This window comes from Triticum dicoccoides, chromosome 2B (assembly GCF_002162155.2).
Source record: "Triticum dicoccoides isolate Atlit2015 ecotype Zavitan chromosome 2B, WEW_v2.0, whole genome shotgun sequence".
Taxonomy (NCBI): domain Eukaryota; kingdom Viridiplantae; phylum Streptophyta; class Magnoliopsida; order Poales; family Poaceae; genus Triticum; species Triticum dicoccoides.
The window spans coordinates 686,942,418-686,965,647 of record NC_041383.1 but is presented as its reverse complement, the minus strand read 5'-3'; the positions used below and the strand labels follow the sequence as shown (position 1 = coordinate 686,965,647).

Sequence of the window (23,230 nt, the reverse complement as noted above, 5' to 3'; positions counted from 1 at the left end):
GAGGGGAGAGAGGGTGGGGCCAGCCCAAGTGGAACACAGACTGTGCAGCGCCCAAGAGCTAGGCGCTGCACATTATAGGTGTGTGGCGCCTAGCTCTTAGGCGCTGCACAGGTGCGTGTGGGGCCACAACTGGACCAGGGCTGCCACGCTGGCAGGATGTGCGACGCCTAAGGAAAGGGCGCTGCACAATAGGGTGCGGCGCCCGGCTGTCGGGCGCCACACCAAAGGGTCAGTAGAGTGAAATTTTTTCGTGACCAGGTCAGTTTGTGATTTGATTTCTGCCTGAGGTCAGATATGTGATTTCTGCCGGGTGGAGGGAACGCAGGGGTCAAATGGGCTCGTCTCGTCCCACCTCGTCGTCTAGCCTGCCGCCGGGAGTACATCTGCTGCTGCTGCTCTGCTGTAGATTTGGTGGGGAGCGGCCGAGGACGGCACCGTATCGATCTTGATTTTTAAAATTTATTTCTCGGGCTCCGCAGCTGTCCGGCCACGATTTGATTTGATGTTGCTTGCAAAGGTCAACTGAGATCGAGGAAATGGTTTCTGTTTCCGGTTCATCTGGAGCCCTGCCGCTCCTACGCCGCGTGACATCATTTCATTAGTAGAGTGTGACACCTCCAGCTTATGCTTCCACTTGTCCAGCCGTTGGAAAGTATGATGGGCTAGTTCCACAATCGTGTGTGTGCTGCTGAGCCTGTGAAGTGAGATCTTTCACCGTTGCGAGCAAGCAAACATGAATGAAGGCGTAGGCCAGATACTTGTAGCATGCCATCAGGCATGATGATCATGAAAATGAAACGTGCATGATCAGTCTTTTGAGTTAGGTTTTTCAACATCGACAAGACCTCGGAGAATTATTATACTAGCAGCAAGTTAATCAGGAGAGCCGGCCAAAAACCGACGGCCTCCGTCAACACACACACACACACACGCACAACTCGCAAGATCTTGACAGGACCTGCTGATACATGGGTGAAAAAGTCGGGGATTCAGTCACCCATATGTCAGTTTCTTCTTTGCCCATATGTTCCACCCGCTTCATTAGAAAAACCTTAAACCTACCACCACCATCACCATTCACCAACAACTACTACAAAACACAAAGAAAAATAATTAAGAACAGAGCCCGGGAAACCCCTGGCAGCACAGTCCCAGCATAGGAAGCAGCACTGGCCACCATTTCCCTTCCTTCAGTCTCTAACCTATACATCATGTTCGCCACCGATACAGGCTGCTGCTGCTGCAGGCACAAAAACCATGGTCGCAACACCACCAAAAGCGCAAGGGGTTCAAACAAAAAACACAAACCCATATATGTCACTGGTTGCCTGGCTGTAAGTAATTAAGCGGTAGTTTCTTTCTTCTGATGGTGGGTAATGGTGGATCTTGGCCTGGGGGAAAAGGAGCAGCTCAGTTCCTGTCAGCCGGCGAGGATTGACCCGGCCCTGGTCTTGGGCGGCCGCGGCGGGGATTCCACCTCGCCCAGGGACGGCGGCCTCTGCGACAGCTTCTTGGCGGACGCGCTCTTCTCCTTCCTCTCCATCTCCTCGTCCGCCTCCATCTGCTCCGTCCTGCACTCCTCGCTGCAGAACGCGATGTCCCCTCTGCGAAAACAAAAGATTCAGGTTAATCTCAGCGTGTGCATGGCATGAACCAGTAAACACAAGGCTTGACAATCACTCAACGAACTCGTAGTCATGTAACATGTCTGTCTTATCACACCTCCCCTCACACACGGAAATGTTTGTTAGCGATAAACATGCAATTAGTGAAAGATTCTACGTTTCATAGTTCATACTGAACGTCTGCTTGATCCTCCACTTCTCGAAACCAATTCGCAAAGAACCATATAGTTTTCCACTTCATGCAGCAAAATCACCATCTCAAACGGAAACGGAAGGACCCTACACAAAAAGCTACAGTTTCTGTTCAACTTTAACCCATCTACTACCAGACGGAACAAACAGCAGTAAAGCAGTGGGACGAACACCTTTGGCATCTATCAGAAGGTCAGGTAATAATCCCAAAAAAAAAGACCACATGCTTAGCAGCTAAGTCTCTCCTGAATCCTGGCCAGTAACTTTGTTGAGAAAAATCAGTGGTAACTCCACATGCAAGCGTGCAAGTGAAATCGTGACCGTAATTAAGCCCGCCGATTCAGGCCTGCGCGGAATTTAATGGAATCACGCGCAGAGTAAGCTACCACCACCCGTACGCGCACGACACAGACGACAGGACCTCTGCACCAATAGCCCATCATGAAAAAGAAGAAGAAAAAGGAAAAGTACGCGCACCGATCTCTTCCCTTGTTTGTCCTAGCACCAAGAAACGAATGACATTATATAACCTTTTTCTTTTCTTTTCTGGAGAATCAGGCCAGGCACTGACCATGGCTTTTCCCCGGCCGGCGGTCAAAATTTCTGTTCTTCCCCCGAGAAATACCAGCTCCGAACACGCCGGAAGTGGCCCTGACCGGGGAGCGGGGACCCACAGAAACGAAGACCCAGGCAAACACGACGGACGGAGTGAGGAGGAGGAGGGGGGAGGATGGACGGAGAGACGGCGGACGCCGGGAGCGGACCTGTACATGAAGATGTCGCGGTTGCTGGCGATCGGCTTCCGGCAGAGGAAGCAGGCATCGAGGAAGTAGCCGTACGGCAGGCCACCCGCCCCGAACCCAGCCCCGGCTCCCACGGCGCACACCAGGTCGTCCTCCACGCCGGAGCTGACGAGCCGGGTCCACGCATCCGCCGACGCGCCGCCCCCGCCGATGGTCGACGTGCTGTCCCCGCCGATCCCGCTCCCGCTCCCGATGCCGGTGCCGGTGCCGCTCCCGCCCTTGCCCCCGCCCCGGCCCAGCAGGCCGGCGCCGGCGCCGCTGCCATGGGCGGAGGAGGAGGAGGAGGAGTCCATCGCCGGCGCGGAGGGATCGGTCCCCCGAGGGCCGGATCCAGCGACCGGGGGGAGGAGAGGGCCTTTATCCTTCGATCCGGTGGCGCTCCCGTGCTCGTCCTGGCGCCGTGGTGCGGTGTGGTGCGTGCGCGGGCGGGCGGGCGAGAGGGACGGTGCGCGAATCGGTGGTGTTTAAAGGGGAGACAGGCTCGGCAGGAGGTGGGAGGTGGTTTTATTAAGTGAGTGGGGGAGGGGAGGGCCGGTGGCGGGTCCCGCCCGCGCTTACTGGTGGGGCCGCCGTGGCTGGTGGGTCCCGCGCCGGGCTTGCTTTGCCCCGAGGCTCCGAGGACGGGGCCTGCGCTCAACGTTTCTCGACGCTTCTCTCTCTGTTCTTTTGCGCCTGCGGCGTGGGGCCACCGGCTGGCGGGCGCAGGCCCACACGGCAGTGGGATTTTTCGTGCAGTGCACTGTAGGTTTTGCGTGCTCCGAAAAGGGGTGCTTGTTGAGAAACTTTGAAACGGGAGGAAGGAGACAACTTCGGATGTTTATAGAGAGAAACTTTACATGTCACGCACTTTTTTTTTCAAAACAGTTTACAAGAGGACAGAGCCCACGTGAATATATTTCTGGAAGCTAGCCAGATGGACAATGCATCTTGCCCAAGCAAAGACGCTAGAAACACAAAACACTATGTGGAGTACAAGATTATGGCACGGTGTAAATGGCAACCACCTAAACATCTAGAGGGTTGGATGGAGCAACCTAGGTTATGTTAAACCATAATACAAGGCACCGCTAGCAAAGAAAAAGAGAGAAACCCCAAAGGACACCACATGGGATCCCAACCAAGACAACGCCGAAATCTCGAGCACGGAAAAATCACATGAAGTAAACACCCAAGGAGTTGCGCCATCGACAACCCCATGCCATTCATCACATGCCAGAAATGTGGTCATTGTCCATAGCGGAGTGTAAATAAAGACGATAAAAGACTCGGACTCGTCGAGCATGCATGAGAAGATTGCAAATTCTCTAGTGACAAGGTGATCATTGCCCATGAAAGTAGGGAGAAAGAGCCATGATGAAATGACATGGTCTTAGAGTGTCTCGAATAAAACTATCTCACGTGGAAGGGCGGTCAATGCCCAAGGCGGGGTGCAAATGAAAGGTATTGTACGACAACAAGAATGACGACAAAAGGGGCTAACAAATGGCGACAAGGTGGAGATTTTGGAGGAAGCTCACAAACAAAGTCGACGAGTTCGACATGGGGACGAGGAAAGAGATGAAGACCACGCCACCAATATGAGGAATGACATGTATGTGATTTTGTTGTCATGGTCGGATAGAGCCGACTAGGGATCCCCCACATCCCCAAGCCCAACGTAGAGGCATGAGGGAGGTAGGTCAACGCCTCTAGGGTGAGTGCTGGTCCGAAGGTGTCAGCCCATTTCTCCACTCTCGAGATGTCACCTCCATTAAAACCAAATCCGACAGCCTAAGGGTGTTAGCAATATCTGGCCTAAGGCTTCGAGTTTGGCTGACAGTCATATCCAAGGCAACACGCGTTTGCGGGCACACTATGGTAGGATCTAGGATAGGTGAAGCACGAGGTGTTGGGAATATTTTTTGTCCAAGTGAAAAGGGGAGAAGTTTGCATGTACAAGGGGTGGGTTGGGTGCGGCCTTGTTGCCTCTGTTTGCCGCATGGCTATGTTCGACGGACTCCACCGCCAGTGGTGAGGAGAGGGAGGTGTGCGGGGTAGGGCCTTGAATGGATGGCGGTGGAGCCTCTAGTCACCCTGTTTCTCTCACATATAGTCCTTGTTGAATGCGATATTGTGCGATACATGAATTTCAAGGAAGACATTTTTCACATGATGTCAAAAATGGCATTCGTTAAATTTGATGCATTTTGTTCGTGGCTTATTTGATTGCAGTTACTTTTTAAAAATCATAGGGCCCTAAGGGAGAGAAACCTCTTGGCACAACTGTTTTTATGCGGGTAGACTGACACAACTGATTAATTGTGCCATGAGCTCCATAAATATTAAATATTCAAAATGCTAAGTACTTAGGAAATATATTTATTGTCCGGCTAAACATGAGAAAACTTTGACTCCTCGAGTATGCATGAGAATATTGCGCAAATTCTCTTGTGAAAGGGTGGCCATTGACCATGAGAATAGGGAGAAAGAGCGATGCTAGAACGATAGGGTCTTAGAATGTCACTAATGAAACTATCTCCACTAGAAGGGCGATCAATGCCTGAGACGGGTGAGGGAGTCCTGGATTAAGGGGTTCTCGGACAGTTGGACTATATACTTTGGCCGGACTGTTGGACTATGAAGATACAAGATAGAAGACTTCGTTCCGTGTCCGGGTGGGACTCTCCTTTGCGTGGAAGGCAAGCTTGGCGATTTGGATATGTAGATCCCCTTCTCTGTAACCGACCTGATGTAACCCTAACCCTCTCCGGTGTCTATATAAACCGGAGGGTTTAGTCCGTAGGACGAAAACAACAATCATAACCATAGGCTAGCTTCTAGGGTTAGCCTCCTCGATCTCGTGGTAGATCAACTCTTGTAATACTCATATCATCAAGATCAATCAAGCAAGAAGTATGGTATTACCTCCATAGAGAGGGCCCGAACCTGGGTAACATCGTGTCCCCCGCCTCCTATTACCATTAGCCTTAGACGCACAGTTTGGGACCCCCTACCCGAGATCCACCGGTTTTGACACCGACATTGGTGCTTTCATTGAGAGTTCCACTGTGACGTCGAAGATAAGGTTGATGGCTTTCCTTGCTATCAAGGACAACATCACCTCTGGGGGAGCCTTGGCCTCGGGCCAAACCATTCTGCTGGGCGGCTTCATCATGACCGCCCCCTCGGCCGTTGAGCCCATGACGACCTCCCGGGTCATCGAGATTTGTCTCCGCGTCAGCTCGGCACTTGCCGAGCATATGGATCCGACGGAGCTATCGTCTTTGAACGAGCTCTTGGATCGTATCGCCGCCTTGGGAGTCGCTATGGAGTATGACCAGATTGGGCTTAAACCCGATCAGAGGGAGATTAATTCCCCTCCGGTCACCCATAAGATAGCGGTGGTGGAGGAACAAAGCGATAACTCTCCTCCCATACTAAGGACAGACTATGCCCGGATTACCGAGCTCACCGAGCCGGATACCCATTCGCGGGAAGACATGCCCCAAGTCCTGGACTTAGAGTCGGACTGTAGGTCCGGAAAGTTGGGTAACACCCTAGAAGCCGGATTGCTAAATTCGGAAACCTTTCAAGCTCTGGGTCTCAGACCGGGTCAAGATTCGGATTTAAATCCGCCCACCCGCCCAGATACAAGCGATCTTTCCCATATCAGACAACAACCCCAAGAGACAGTACATCACTTTTGGGCCAGATTCCTCCTTGTAATGAACAAGGTTAAGGACTGTCGCGAGGAAGACACAATCTCGTTCTTTTGCAGAAATTGCACAGACAAGGGAATTCTTAACGCCATAAAACACCATCGCATATCACACTTCGCTGACTTGGCAGCCATAGTACAAAAGTACTGCGCAATGGAAAGTGCCTGGAAAACCCAGGCAGCCTTTTGGGACCCATTGGCTCTCACTAAACCCCTCGTTCGAACAAAAAGGGTATACCCTCATCGGTCACCCGATCCAATCATGAAGAAGCCGAAGCCCACTACAGGGCGCGGAACTGCATTGGAGGAATGGCTCAATAGGCCACGCAAGATTCACATCACACCGGATACCGTACCAACACATAGCCCTAGAGCATGTTGGATACTTCGGCAGGTGGCCAAGAGCGGCGAGGATCTCCTCATCAATAATCCTGCAGAGCATCATCCCTCAGAAAACAACAATACAGTGTTGACAATCTTCGAGACTTTTGCCTCGAATAACAGGCGTAAGCGAACACTCCACAACATTGCCGAAGTCTGTCAAATTGTAGCAATAAACCCTTGGAACAACACGGCCATAACTTTTAGCGCCAGTGATGAACCGCAATTCAGAATAGTCCGGGCACCAGCCGCTTTAGTCCTCAGTCCAATTGTGGATGGCTTCCGGCTTACCAAAGTGCTCATGGACGGCGACAGCGGATTAAACCTCATTTACGAGGAAACCCTCAACAAAATGGAAATAGACAATAGCCGCATTGAGCAAAGCAGCACAACCTTCCGAGGAATCATTCCCGGACAGGAGGCACGATGTGCGGGAAAAATCACAGTAGATGCGGTATTCGGCACGCTAGATAATTACAGGTCTGAAGAAATAACATTCCAAGTGGTCCCCTTCAGTAGCGGATACCACGCCCTCTTGGGGCGAGACGCATTCGCGAGCTTGCAAGCTATACCCCACTATGGGTACATGAAGCTCAAGATGCCTGGACACAATGGAATCATCACCCTTGCTAGTGATCCGGACATAGCACTCCGCGCCGAAAATAAAACCGCCGCCTTGGCCCTAGAGGCACTATCCGAAGCCCTTACAGCCGAAGAGCTAACTATGTTACGCTCCACAGTGGACAGGGATGACGTGATACTCGATAACCGATCCAAGTCCACCTCCTTTAAACCAGCGGGAGAAATTGTCAAATTCTAAGTCCATCCAACGGACTCTACAAAGACAACATCCATCGGGGCAAAGCTGGACCCCACAATCGACGCTGCACTGTGAACGTTTCTACGTGAGAATTGGGACATCTTCGCCTGACACCCCTAAGACATGCCAGGAATCCCATGCAGGCTGGCTGAGCATAGCCTCAACATATTGAAGGGATATAAACCGGTCAAGCAGACACTTAGACGCTTTTCCGAACCCAAATGACAAGCCATGGGAGAGGAGCTGGCCAAGCTACTTGAAGCTGGTTTCATTAGAGAAATTAAACACCCGGATTGGCTAGCAAACCTGGTGATGGTACCAAAGAAGGACAAATCCCGGCGCCTGTGTGTCGATTTCAAAGACCTCAACAAATCCCGCCCTAAGGATCCCTTCCTTCTCCTCCGCATTGATCAGATCATTGATGCTACCGCAGGACATGACGCACTGTGTTTCCTCGACGCATACTCCGGATACCATCAAATCAAGATGGCGGAGTCGGATCAAGCCGCGACGGCATTCATTACCCCATACGGCCCTTTTTGCTTCAACACTATGTCTTTCGGGCTTAAAAACGCCGGGGCAACCTACCAATGCATGATTCAAACATGCCTGGAGAAGCAAATCGGCAAAACAGTTGAAGCATATGTGGACGGTGTAGTCATTAAGAACAGACACGTCGAGTATTTAATAGACGATCTGAGGCTCACATTTGACAACCTCCGAACATATGACATCAAGCTTAATCCAGAAAAATGTGTTTTCGGCGTTCCCGCCGGAAAACTGCTGGGCTTCATCGTTTCCCATAGAGGAATTGAAGCAAACCCCGCCAAAATCCAAGCTTTGTCATAGTTGGCTACCTCAATAGATCTTAAACAAATCCAGAAACTAACTGGATGCGTGGTAGCTTTAAGCCGCTTTATCTCTAGATTGGGAGAAAAGGCACTGCCACTCTATCGCCTTCTTCGATGCACCGAACACTTCGAGTGGACAGATGCAGCGATGACCGGACTGGAAGAAATAAAAGCTCTTTTAGCAAGCAACCCAATCCTGGCCGCGCCAAGCGTAGGCGAACCAATGCTGTTATACATAGCTGCAACACACCAAGTTGTGAGCGCAGTGCTGGTCGTCGAACGAGAGGAGGACGGACACAAGTTCCCGCTTCAAAAGCCGGTGTACTACGTATCCACTGTCCTCACACCATGCAAATCTCGGTACCCCCATTATCAAAAGATAGCATATGCGGTCTTCATGGCATCCCGTAAACTACGACACTACTTTCAAGAGTGTTCAATCATGGTGGCCTCCGAAGTACCACTCAATGACATAATAAACAATCGCGATGCAACGGGCCAGATTGCTAAGTGGGCCATCGAGCTCCTCCCATTCGACATCACATATAAACCTCGGCGGGCCATTAAATCACAAGTACTGGCCGGCTTTGTCGCCGAATGGACAGAAGCCAAACTCCCTAAAGAGTACGGCGCATACTCCAATTGGATCATGCACTTCGACGGCTCTAAAATGCTTGCATGTCTAGGAGCAGGTGTTGTCCTAACATCTCCCACCGGAGATACTGTCCAATATGTACTACAAATATTATATACAGACTCTAACAATGCAGCCGAATACGAGGCTTTGTTGCATGGTCTTCGGATGGCTGTCTCCATGGGCATCAAACGCCTGGAGGCGCGTGGGGATTCAAACCTCGCAATATCTCAAATAAATGGAGACTTCGATGCCAAAGATCCAAAAATGGCGGCTTATCGAAATGCCGTTCTCAAAATGTCAGCTCGATTCGAGGGGCTCGAATTCCATCACGTGGTTCAGGAAAACAATCAAGCGGCAGATGTTCTCGCCCACATTGGCGCTAAGCGTGACCCAGTCCCACCTAACATCTTCCTGGAAAGGTTTTAAGGCCATCCGTGGTGTGGCAAGGGGAGACCGGCAATACTAGCCCGGATCCAAACACAACCCCAGCTACCGAAGACACTAACATAGTCGGGGGCTCTGCCACCGAAATAACACCCTCGGCCCATCTAATCATGGCCCTCATTGCCCCATGGACCGAACCCTTCTTAGCCTACCTTAATAGGCAAGAACTCGCCGAGGACCGAAATGAGGCATGCTGCATAGTTTGGCGCTCTAAACCTATAAAGTCCATGAGGGAGAACTCTATAAGAGAAGTGCTACCAGAGTACTTCAAAGATGTATCTCCAAAGAGGAAGGGCGACAGCTCTTGGCGGAAATTCATGCCGGACTCGGCGGTCACCACGCTGCAGCTCGGGCCCTTGTAAGCAAGGCCTTCCGTACAGGATTCTATTGGCCGACGACCCGGGCAGACGCACAAGACTTAGTCCAACATTGCGTCGGATGTCAGCTCTTCGCCAATCAAAGCCATATGCCGCCTACCGCTCTCCAAACAATCCCCATAACCCGACCTTTTGTGGTCCGGGGGCTAGATATGGTCGGACCTCTTAAAGGGGGAATCCATAAGAAAAAATACTTGTTGGTCATGGTGGATAAATTCACCAAATGGATAGAAGGCAAACCTGTTAAGACGGCTGAATCCAGACCAGTGATAGACTTTATATCGAGCGTCGTACACCGTTATGGTGTCCCCCACAGCATTATCACCGATAATGGCTCCAATTTTACAGCCGATGAGGTGAAAACTTGGTGCGCCAACTTGGGCATTAAGCTCGATTACGCCTCTGTCTATCACCCTCAATCAAACGGTCAAGTCGAATGCGCTAATGCTCTCATTATGAGCGGCATTAAACCCAGACTAGTGCGATCCCTAAAGGAATCAGACACGCACTGGGTCGAGGAGCTCGACTCCGTACTCTGGGGGTTGCGGACCACGCCAAACCGCACTACCGATACACACCCTTCTTCATGGTGTACGGCGCAGAGGCGGTCTTGCCCTGCGATATTATTCACGACTCACCTCGAGTGCGCATGTACGAAGAGAGAGAAGCCGAGTTGGATCCACAGGACAATTTAGATGCCCTGGAGGAGGAGAGCGACGTCGCAAAAGCCCGTTCCGCATTCTATCAACAACAAGCTCGCAGGTATCAAAGCAGGGAAGTACGGGCCAAAACTTATAATATTGGCGAACTCGTTCTACGCCTACCGGAGAAGAAAAAGGACAAGCTCAAGCCCAAGTGGGAGGTTCCCTTCATTATTGATAAATTTCTCACCGGAGGAGCGTACCGCCTCCGTGATGTAGCAGATAATCGACTCGAGCCAAACCCATGGAACGCGTCCAAACTCCAAAGATTCTACGCCTAGCGTCGGACTCTTTGTTCGTCTCCTTCATTCTGTTCCTTTTTATTTACTTTTTGTATACTCTCCCTTCTATTTTTTGCCCTAAAGCTATAGTCTGGCTCAATTACACACTCATGATGCACCACCTTTAGAAAATGTGCGCTCGTTATACCTGGGGGCTTCTTATACAGAAGCTTAATATAATTACATCTCGGGCTTCGCGCCCATTGCATATGTGTCTTTCTTTCGTATGAACCTTTTCTTCGCCATTATATGCATCGATATGACTTAAGTTTTGGCCAAGCTGGGTTGCCTGGCTCTTGTGTTTATGCCCTACGTTCCCGTTAATTCGGCTAGGGCATAAGGGGAGCACCTCTGCGATTGTTACTACCGGGTCCTCCGGATGTGTACCTCAGACTGGGTGAAGCCGAAAGCTAGTGTTCTTAAGGTAATATTCGGTCGGTGAACTAAAGATGTCTTTTACCTTTCATAATACAAAACCCCCAGATGTTTTCATATACTACGCTTTCAACCGTAGTTCAGACATGAACATTAATGCATGCGTACCCAGGGAAAGGAACCCTTAACGAAACTATTCTCTCTGGAAGATGTTTATTACTACCCATGTAATATAACATAACTAGTTGGATACTTGTCTGTTCAAGCAACTATGACCCCTACGCCTGGTTTCCACGCATACCCCGGTTTCTATAACCGAGCGGGTATTCGGAAACACTCCAAACTGTTGAGTCCGGAGGTCGAAACGAAAAGGTACACTATGACAAATGATTTACAATCCGACTAGGGACAAAATATGTCCATTGAAGTACATAGTCACTATGACTAAGACATTTCTTCTTCTATGCCCTCCAACAGGCTGTCTAGTCTATAGTCCTACTGAGAATATTTTGCGGCTAATTCTACCTGGTCATATACCAGGCTAACGGGGATTTCATTCCCATCTGACCCTACAGGTCCGACCCTGGCCATATGATTCGGATCAAGCTTGGTGTACTGCGTCTTTACCACCGCCCAAGATTCTCTTGCACCTTGTCGACAAGCAGATACCTTCCATAGTCGGAAGCGCCGTCATGCTCCCTTAAGCAGCTGTACAAGCGCCCCAATGCCTTCTGGCAGGGAGACGGAAGGCCACAAGGCTTTGGCGACACTGTGCATAACCTGCCGAACTTGCTCGTGCAGTTGCGAAAGCTCTTGCAGCATATTGCCTGAGGATCCGGGCATCTCCTCTCCGGGACGGCCAGTCAGCATACCTATAGACATAACATTGTTATACTGTTTCTTCGCTGAACTATATATATATAATAGTTCACTTGAGCACTTACTGAAAATGCCGCGTGGAAGCCTTTTATTCTTCTTCACGGAGTCAGCTAGCTGAGCACGAACATCTTCTAATTCTATGCTGAGCCGGTATTGGCACCCAGGAGATCATTTTTCTCCTGCCTGACCCGTGTAAGTATATGCTCGCCAGCATCTTGATGCCTTTGAGATCTCTGTTCATCCTCCTGTAGGATATCCGGATTCACTTCGGGATTATCTGTGGAATCTGTTATCAGATCGGCAACGTGTCAAAACCGTTGGTATACATGATGATGTCTTTTCGTTAGAAAAATATTACCAGTTGAGGCCATTTTGGATCCCTCTAGTTCTGCAGTTTTTGCCCTTAGCTGGGTTTGACACCTCTCCAGCTCTTGAGATAGCAGGTTATTCTTCTCTAAAAGAACCTGTTTATAGAATGATCCTTAAATCAGTTGTACCAACTGTTTCAAGTCTCAGGGGCTACTGATATACATAATTATCAGATTTTACTTACCCGTATATCTTTCAAATATTGGTCCGTGGCTCTAGCAAGCCCATCTCGAGCATCTCGGATGTATGCATCACCCGAGCTGAAGGCATTGAAAGCTTCTTCAGAGAAACCAGGGTCGCATAGTGCGGCCCGCCAATGCCGATGATTCATGGCGCTCTCTACTTCGGAGTTTGTAGCGGATAGTCTATCCGAATCCTCTATATGAGGGATGTACGGTGTCACTCCCGTATTAACCTCTGCCCTCGAGGCCGGCTCTGGAGCCTGGCTGGTGGAGGCGCGGCGAGTAGGATCCCCGAATATAGTCCGGCGGATGCTCTTCCTGCCAAGACATGAAGGACAGTGTCATACTTTAAGATGACTCTTGTGGGGCATTTTTTAAAACCATACCTCTTTGGTGATGGTTTCGCCGCATTTCCGCTCGCCTTCCTTTTTGGAAGCCTACCCGGTGTTGGCACTCCCCGTTGATGAGTTGCCTCGGGTTCGGCATGGCGCACCGACTGCTTTCCCTTTAAAAAAACATAAGCATTGTGATGTGGGTAAGGCGGTAAGAACAAATCCTTTTTGGAAATAAGTCTCCTATTCACTTACATGTGATACAGGGAGGAGGCCAGGATAGTCAGCAATGATGGCCACTTCGGTGCCGTCACAGCTCACCTGGTAAAACACCCCTTCGACAAGCTCCACAAATATATCGGGATCCACTTCGAATCCGGGGTCAAGGGCTTGGTTGCGGTCCTCGGGCTGTGGAGCCGGGCTGTTGATCCCCTTGGTAAACTTCCGCCATTCTTGTTATGGATGCTCAGAGAAAAAATTCATGCTAAAGGACTGGGGGAGCGGATAGAGTTGAGTAAAGGATAACAACTCACCCACCTGGGAGGGTTGTACATGGAAAACCTGTCCCGCGGCTTAATGCGAACGAACTCCTCTTCTTCTTCTTTCTATAGCTCGGACAATATTTTCACTAGAGCATTGGTGGAATAGGGGCCTTTCCTACCACAGTGGGTAGCATCGTCTTCACCATTGAAGTTCCACATGGGACGCCCTCAGTACTGGAGTGGCTGTACCCCTCGCATTATGCATACAACCATGACCTCGATCATTGTTAATCTAGATGCAGCAAGCGTTCGTATCTTGCTCATCAATTGCGGGACCTCTCTGCAATCTTCCTCCTTGGGGCTCCAGGTGTGGGAGTCCTGGATAAGGGGGTATCTGGACAACCGGACTATATACTTTGGCCGAAGTGTTGGACTATGAAGATACAAGATTGAAGACTTCGTCCCGTGTCCGGATGGGACTCTCCTTGGCGTGGAAGGCAAGCTTGGTGATCCGGATATAGATCTCCTTCTCTGTAAACCGACTCTGTATAACCCTAGCTCCCTCCGGTGTCTATATAAACCGAAGGGTTTAGTCCGTAGGACTCAACAACATCAACAACAATCATACCATAGGCTAGCTTCTAGGGTTTAACCTCTCTGATCTCGTGGTATATCAACTCTTGTAATACTCATATCATCAAGATCAATCAAGCAGGAAGTAGGGTATTACCTCCATCGAGAGGGCCCGAACCTGGGTAAACATCGTGTCCCTAGCCTCCTGTTACCATTAGCCTTAGACGCACAGTTCGGGACCCCCTACCCGAGATCCGCCGGTTTTGACACCGACATTGGTGCTTTCATTGAGAGTTCCTCTGTGTCATCGCCGTAAGGCTTGATGGCCCGCCTCGTTGTCAGGGACAACATCACCTCTAAAGGAGCACTGGCCCAAGGCCAAACTCTTCGTCTGGGCGGCTTCGTCATGACCGCCCGATCGGCCGTCACACCGACAATGACTTCTCAGGTCATCAAAAACTGCCTCCACGTCAGTTCGGAACTCGCAGAACAGATGGATCCAATGGAGCTCTCTTCCCTTAATGAGCTCTTGGATCGCATTGCCGCCCTGGGCGTCGCTATGGACTATGATCGGATCGGGCTTAAACCCGACCAAAGGGAGATTTATTCTCCGCCGGCCACCCATGAGATCGCGGTAGTGGAGGAGCACCATGCGAATTCTCCCTCTATTTTGAGGACAAACTGTGTCCGGATCACCGAGCTCTCTGAGCCGGACACCCGCTCGCGGGAGGACATGACCCAAACCCCGAACATAGGATCGGGCGGCGGGCCAAACAAATTGGGCAGCATCCCAGAGCCCGAGCCGTTAAGCTCGGGAACTTCCTCGCCCTTGGGTCTCGGATCAGGTCAGGATTCAGATTTAAAACCACCCACCCACCCGGATCTATTCAATCTTTCACATATCAGACAAGAGCCCCAAGAAACAGTACATCATTGCTGGGCCAGATTCCTCCTTGTGATAAATAGGGTCAAGGACTGTCGCGAGGTAGACGCAATCTCCCTCTTTTGCAAAAATTGCACTGACAAAGGGATTCTCAATGCTATAAGTCATCGTGACATAGCACACTTCGCTGATAGCGGCCATAGTGCAAAAATACTGCGTGATGGAAAGCGCCTGGAAAACCCAAGCAAGCTTTTGGGACAATCCATCTCTCACCAAATCCCCTGTCCGAACTAAAAGGGTAAACTCTCGTAAGTCACCCGATTCAAGTACCAAAAAACCAAAGCCCGCCGAAAGGCATGGAACCGTATTGGAAGAATGGCTAAACGGGTCGTGCAAAATTCACAGCACACCGGATACCGCGCCAACGCCTAGCCTTAGAGCATGTTGGATACTCTGGCAGGTAGCAAAGAGTGGCGAGGATCTCCTCATAAACCATACAGCGGAGACGCATCCCACCGGAAACAACAATACGGTATTGACAGTCTTCGAGACTTTCGCCTCAAACAATAGGCGCAAGCGAGCCCAGCACAGCCTCGCCGAAGTTTGCCACGTGGCAACAATAAACCCATGGAGCAACACGGCTATAACTTACAATGCCAGTGAAGAACCTAAAATCCGAACAGTCCGAGCACCAACCGCTTTGGTCCTTAGTCCAATTGTCGATGGCTTCGGGCTCACTAAAGTGCTCATGGACGGCGGAAGCGGGCTAAACCTCATCTACGAGGAAACCCTTAAAAAGATGGAAATTGACAGGAGCCGCACTGAGCAAAGCAGCACGACCTTCAGGGGAATCATCCCTAGTCGGGAGGCGCGATGCGCGGGAAAAATCACACTGGATGTGGTATTCGGCACACCGGAGAACTACAGGTCCGAAGAAATTACATTCCAAGTGGCCCCGTTCAGCAGCGGATACCACGCCCTTTTGGGGCGGGATGCATTCATGAGTTTCCAGGCTATACCACATTACGGGTACATGAAGATCAAAATGCCCGGACCCAATGGGATCATCACTCTAGCCAGCGATCCGAACGTCGCACTCCGCGCCAAAAATAAAACCGCCGCCCTCACCCTGGAGGCATTATCAGAAGCCCTCGCGGCCGAAGAGTTAACAATGCTGCAAGCAATAGTGGACAGAGATGATGTGATACTCGACAAGCGACCTAAATCCACCTCCTTCAAACCCGCAGACGAGATAGTAAAATTCCAGGTCCACCCAACGGACCCTACAAAGACAGCTTCCATTGGGACACAGTTGAACCCCACAATAGACGCCGCACTGCGAGACTCCTGCGTGAGAATTGGGATATCTTCGCCTGGCACCCTTCAGACATGCCAGGCATCCCACGCAGGCTGGCCGAACACAGCCTCAATATACTGAAAGGATACAAGCCTGTCAAGCAGACTCTTAGGCGCTTCTCAGAGCCTAAGCGGCAAGCCGTGGGAGAGGAGCTAGCCAAGCTACTCGAGGCCGGATTCATCAGAGACATCAAACATCCGGATTGGCTAGCAAACTTGGTAATGGTACCAAAGAAGGACAAATCCTGGCGCTTATGTGTCGACTTCATGGACCTCAACAAAGCCTGCCCTAAGGATCCCTTCCCCCTCCCCCGCATTGATCAAATCATCGACGCCACCGCAGGACACGACTCACTGTGCTTCCTTGACGCATACTCTGGATACCATCAGATCAAGATGGCGGAGTCTGACCAGGACGCAACGGCCTTCATTACACCATATGGCCCCTTCTGTTTTAACACCATGCCTTTTGGGCTGAAAAACACCGGCGCAACCTATCAACGCATGATTCGAACATGTCTGGAAAAACAAATCGGCAAGACAGTAGAGGCCTATGTAGACGACGTGGTCATCAAGACAAGACATGTTGAAACTTTAATAGATGACTTGAGGCTTACGTTCGATAACCTCCGAACATACGACATCAAGCTCAACCCGGAGAAGTGTGTCTTTGGGGTACCCTCCGAGAAATTGCTAGGCTCCATCGTTTCCAATAGAGGAATTGAAGCAAATCCGGCAAAAATCCGAGCTCTGTCACAGTTGGCTATCCCAACAGACCTCAAGCAGATCCAGAAACTAACTGGATGCGTGTCTGCCTTAAGCCGCTTTATCTCCCGCTTAGGAGAAAAGGCACTACCTCTGTATCGCCTTCTTCGACGCACCGAACACTTCGAGTGGACGGATGCGGCCACGGCTGGGCTGGAGGAAATAAAGGCACTCTTGGCCACAAACTCAGTCCTGACCACGCCAAACATTGGCGAACCCATGCTATTATACATAGCCGCAACAAACCAAGTTGTGAGCGCAGTGCTCGTCATCGAACGAGAGGCAGACGGACACAAGTTCCTGCTCCAAAAGCTGGTATATTACGTGTCCACTGTCCTCACTCCATGCAAATCCCGGTACCCACACTATCAAAAGATAGCGTATGCGGTCTTCATGGCATCCTGGAAACTACGACACTACTTTCAAGAGTGTTCGATCACGGTGGCCTCCGAAGTACCACTCAACGACATAATAAATAACCACGACGCAACGGGCCGAATTGCCAAATGCGCTATTGAGCTCCTTCCGTTCGACATAACATACAAACCACGGTGGGTCATTAAGTCGCAAGTACTGGCTGACTTCATCACTGAATGGATTGAAGCCGAACTCCCTAAAGAGTACGGTGCGTACTCAAGCTGGATCATGCATTTCGACGTCTCTAAAATGCTGTCCGGATTAGGAGCGGGTGTCGTCCTGACATCCCCCACCGGAGACACGGTTCAGTATGTCCTCCAAATATTGTACACTGACTCCAACAATGCAGCCGAATACGAGGCTCTGTTGCATGGTCTTCGGATGGCAGTCTCCATGGGCATCCAACGCCTCGAAGTGCGCGGGGACTCGAACCTCGCAATATCTCCGGTAAATGGAGACTTTGATGCCAAGGACCCGAAAATGGCGGCCTCTCGTAACGCCGTCCTCAAAATGTCAGTTCGGTTCGAGGGGCTCGAATTCCACCATGTGGTCAGAGAAAATAACCAAGCAGCCGATCTCCTCACCCGCATCGGCGCTAAATGCGACCCCATCCCACCTAATATCTTCCTAGGAAGGCTGTTCAAGCCGTCCGTGGCATGGGAAGGTGAGGCCGGCACTACTAGTCCGGCTCCGATCACAACCCCAGACTCTGAACCATCTGACGTCATCGGCGGCTCCGCCACAGAAATTACACCCTTAGCCCACAAAATAATGGTTGTTATCGCCCCGTGGACCGAGCCCTTCTTGGCCTACCTAAATAGGCAAGAGCTCCCCGAGGACCAAAATGAGGCACGCTGCATTGTGCGACGCTCTAAAGCCTACAATGTTGGGGAACGTAGCATAAATTCAAAATTTTCCTACGAGTCACCAAGATCTATCTATGGAGAGACTAGCAGTGAGAGAGAGGAGTGCATCTACATACCCTTGTAGATCGCTAAGCGGAAGCGTTCAAGAGAACGGGGTTGAGGGAGTCGTACTCGTCATGATCCTAGTGCCGAACGGACGGCACCTCCGCGTTCAACACACGTGCAGCCCGGTGACGTCTCCCACGCTTTGATCCAGCAAGGAGAGAGGGAGAGTGAGGGAGTCCTGGATTAGGGGGTGTCCGGATGACCGGACTATACCCTTTGGCCGGACTCCCGGACCATGAAGATACCAGATTGAAGACTCCGTCCCGTGTCCGGATGGGACTTTCCTTGGCGTGGAAGGCAAGCTTGGCGATACGGATGTGTAGATCTCCTCCCATTGTAACCGACTCTGTGTAACCCTAGCCCTCTCCGGTGTCTATATAAACCGGAGGGTTTTAGTCCGTAGGACGAACAACAATCATACCATAGGCTAGCTTCTAGGGTTTAGCCTCTCTGATCTCATGGTAGATCTACTCTTGTACTACCTATATCATTAATATTAATCAAGCAGGAGTAGGGTTTTACCTCCATCGAGAGGGCCCGAACCTGGGTAAAAACATCGTGTCCCTTGTCTCCTGTTACCATCCGCCTAGACGCATAGTTTAGGACCCCCTACCCGAGATCCGCCGGTTTTGACACCGACATTGGTGCTTTCATTGAGAGTTCCTCTGTGTCGTCATCTTTAGGCCCGATGGCTCCTCCGATCATCGACAACGATGCGGTCCAAGGTGAGATTTTTCTCCCCGGACAGATCTTCGTATTCGGCGGCTTTGCACTGCGGGCCAATTCGCTTGGCCATCTGGAGCAGATCAAAAGCTACGCCCCTGGCCATCAGGTCAGATTTGGAAGTTTGAACTACACGGCTGACATCCGTGGAGACTTGATCTTTGATGGGTTCGAGGCACAACTGAGCGTGCCGCACTGTCACGATGGGCATGATCTAGCTCTACCACTGAACAGTGCCCAGGAGGCCGCCCCAGAGTCTGCTCCGACCCTTAGCTCGGAGCCGACTGCGCCAATCAAGGACGGGTGGGTGGACACCGCCTCGAGGGCTGCAATCTCTACGGCGATCGAGCCGAACACCAGCCTCGTCCCTTGCGAAGCTCGTGACTCCAAGGTGCCGAACTCCCCTCCGGACTCTGAACCTTCCGCGCCCCTACCGATCGAACCCGATTGGGCGCCGATCATGGAGTTCGCCGCCGCAGACATCTTTCAGCACTCGCCCTTTGGCGACATTCTGAATTCACTAAAGTCTCTCTCTTTATCAGGAGAGCCCTGGCCGGACTACGGTCAGCATGGTTGGGATGCGGACGACGAAGAAATTCAAAGCCCACCCACCACCCACTTCGTAGCCACTGTCGATGATCTAACCGACATGCTAGACTTTGACTTAGAAGACATCGAAGGTATGGACACCTATGCAGGAGACGACCAAGAACCAATGCCTATAGGGCACTGGAAGGCCACCTCGTCATATGACATATACATGGTGGACACCCCAAAAGAAGGGAATGGCGATGGAACAACGGAGGATGACCCCTCCAAGAAGCAGCCTAAGCGTCGGCGTCAGCGGCGCCGCTCTAAATCCCGCCAAAGCAAAAACGGCGATTCCGGCACGGGAGATAATAACACCCCGGACAGTGCCGAAGACAGCCCCCTCCAGTAGGATTTAGCACAGGAGGATGAAGAAGCCGGCCCTCACAAGAGAGTGGCAGACAGAGAGGTAGAGGACGATAATTACATGCGTCCCTCCGAAGATGAGGCAAGCCTCAACGACAATTTGTCGTGCCTGACGATCCCGTCGAACAAGAGTGTTTCAAACGTAGGCTTATGGCCATGACGAGCAGCCTCAAGAAAAAACAGCATTAGCTTGAGCTGACCAAGACTTGCTAGCCGACAGATGGACTGAAGTCCTTGCGGCCGAAGAGTATGAACTCGAATGCCCCTCCAAGAGCTACCCAAAGCGCAGGCTGCTACCCCGATTAGAGGAGGAAGCACCTAAGCCTACATCACTAGCGCATGACGCGGCCGACCGGCCACCTCGTGGCCGCGATAGAGAGGCCTCTCGGCCATCCACTCAAGCCGCACCCCGGCGTTGCTCAAAAAATACCAAGGCGCGGGGAAATGCGCCAGACCTGCGAGACATATTGGAGGACAAGGCAAGGCAAACAAGATCAATCTACGGATCGCGTGGGCGCCCCACGGCACGTGACGATAACCGCCATGCCGGATATGGAAAATACGGCCAGGACGAACACAGCAGACAAAACTCATCTGGGCTACGTCGTGATATAGCCCAGTACAGAGGCGCCGCACACCCACTATGCTTCACTGATGAAGTAATGGATCATCAAATCCCCGAAGGTTTCAAACCCGTAAACATCGAATCATACGATGGCACAACAGATCCCGTGGTATGGATCGAGGATTATCTCCTTCATATCCACATGGCCCACGGTGATGATCTACATGCTATAAAATACCTTCCACTCAAGCTTAAAGGACCAGCCCGGCATTGGCTTAACAACTTGCCAGCAGAGTCAATTGGTAGCTGGGAGGACCTGGAAGCCGCATTCCTTGACAATTTCCAGGGCACTTATGTGCGACCACCAGACGCCGATGACCTAAGCCACATAATTCAGCAGCCATAGGAATCAACCAGACAATTCTGGACACAGTTCCTAACAAAGAAAAATCAAATAGTCGACTGTCTGGACGCAGAGGCCCTTGCAGCCTTCAAACATAACATCCGAGACGAATGGCTTTCCTGGCACCTAGGACAGGAAAAGCCGAAATCCATGGCAGCCCTCACAACACTCATGACCCACTTTTGCACGGGAGAAGATAGCTGGCTAGCTCGTAGTAATAACATGACCAAGAGCCCTGGTAATTCGGATACCAAGGACAACAATGGCAGGTCGCGTCGCAACAAGCACAAGCGCCGCATTAACGGCGACAGTGCTGAGGATACGGCAGTTAATGCCGGATCTAGAGGCTCTAACCCGGTCAGCGGAAAAATCCATTCAAAAGAAATACTCCGGGCCCGTCCAGTTTGGACCGAATACTCGATCGCTCGTGCCAGATACACGGCACCCCCGAAACACCAGCCAATCACACCAACAGGGATTGTTGGGTGTTCAAGCAGGCAGGCAAGTTAAGTGCCGAAAACAGAGACAAGGGGATGCATAGCGATGACGAGGGAGGAGCCCCGGCCGCCGAACAATAGGGGACAGAAGGGCTTTCCCCCACAAGTGCGGACGGTGAACATAATATATGCAACCCACATCCCCAAAGGGGAGCAGAAGCATGCACTCAGGGACGTATATGCGTTGGAGCCAGTCGCCCCAAAGATCAACCCGTGGTCCTCCTGCCCGATCACTTTTGATCGAAGGGACCACCCCACTAGCATCCGCCACGGCGGATTCGCCGCATTGGTTTTAGACCCAATCATTGACGGATTTCACCTCACTAGAGTCTTCATGGACGGCGACAGCAGCCTGAACCTGCTTTACCAGGATACAGTGCGAAAAATGGGCATAGATCCCTCAAGGATTAAACTCACAAAGATAACCTTTAAAGGCGCCATACTAGGCATAGAGGCCAACTGTACAGGCTCAGTTACACTCCAAGTGGTCTTCGGATCCCCGGATAATTTCCGAAGCGAGGAGTTAATCTTCGACATAGTCCCGTTCCGCAGTGGCTATCATGCCCTGCTCGGACGAACCGCATTTGCAAAGTTCAATGCGGTGCCGCACTACGCATACCTCAAGCTCAAGATGCCAGGCCCTTGAGGAGTCATTACGGTAAATGGAAACACTGAACGCTCTCTCCGAACGGAGGAGCATACGGCGGCCCTTGCGGCGGAAGTACAAAGTAGCCTCTCAAGGCAATTCTCCAGTCCGGCCATTAAACGTCCGGACACCGTCAAGCGCGCTCGGAGTAACCTACAACAAGACCGCCTGGCACGTTCCGAGCAAGCGTAGCAGTGCGGCCCCAACCCCAGCCCTCGCAAAATTGCAAAACTAGTACTACGCGTACATAATTACGCCCTGGAAATACCATGGGCATAAGGGGAGGGGCACAACCACGGCACGCCCAACATGCGGCTCAACCGCACTAGGGGCTCCAGATTTTGTCATTTCTTTTTTCTTACTTTCAGGACTCCACTCTACGGAAGGCCTGTCCGGCAGTTCAATCGCCGAACACACGATGCAACGGCCAGGGAGGCAGCAACCTACGTCGAATGTCCAGGTGGTCTCTATAACAAGCTAAATACCTGTCTTACATAAAGTCTCGCAGCTTGCCCCTGGAGGGGGACATGTCAAATAATCCCATCTCTTGCTTATCGCACTATTTGTATTGTTCTGCTTTCACAACAGCCTTTTAATAAACAATACATAGCTCTTGTCTATTATTGCATTCATTTTTTATGTAAATATGTTCAGTTATGACATTATGCAACCGTACACTTTGGTACGGCCAATACACCAGGGGCTTAAGTACCCCATAATATGGTGTGAGAAGTCCGAACACTCTCACGAGTGCGGCACCCCGAACTTATAACATTATATGCATCGGCTCCGAATCATGTCTTGGGTCAATAGTTGGGTTTGCCCGGCTCCCATGTTTTGGTACCTTACGTTCCGCTATATCGGTAAGGTAGCGCTGGGAGAACTACTACGATTGTGCCCCAGTTGAGCTAGGTTAAGCACCTCAGTAGAGAAAGGTAAAACTGACCGTCATGATAGGGCGAGAGCCGGTCGCTGTTCGAGAGGTTTTCGAGTCCCTAAAGACTTATGCCGCTTAGAGCGAGGAGCTTGCTTTGTCCGGCCTAGGCATG

At 51.2% G+C, this 23,230-nt stretch overlaps 1 protein-coding gene across 1 annotated transcript; it reads right to left on the bottom strand.

Moving 5' to 3' along the window:
- Positions 1 to 854: 854 nt before the first annotated feature.
- Positions 855 to 3,086, bottom strand: LOC119365616 (fibroin heavy chain-like). The gene is made up of 2 exons (XM_037631260.1): positions 2,582 to 3,086; positions 855 to 1,604 (listed from the first exon to the last, which is right to left on the bottom strand). The coding sequence occupies exons 1-2, from the start codon at positions 2,911 to 2,913 to the stop codon at positions 1,421 to 1,423; spliced, it is 516 nt and encodes a 171-aa protein (XP_037487157.1). The 5' UTR covers positions 2,914 to 3,086; the 3' UTR covers positions 855 to 1,420.
- Positions 3,087 to 23,230: the final 20,144 nt, after the last annotated feature.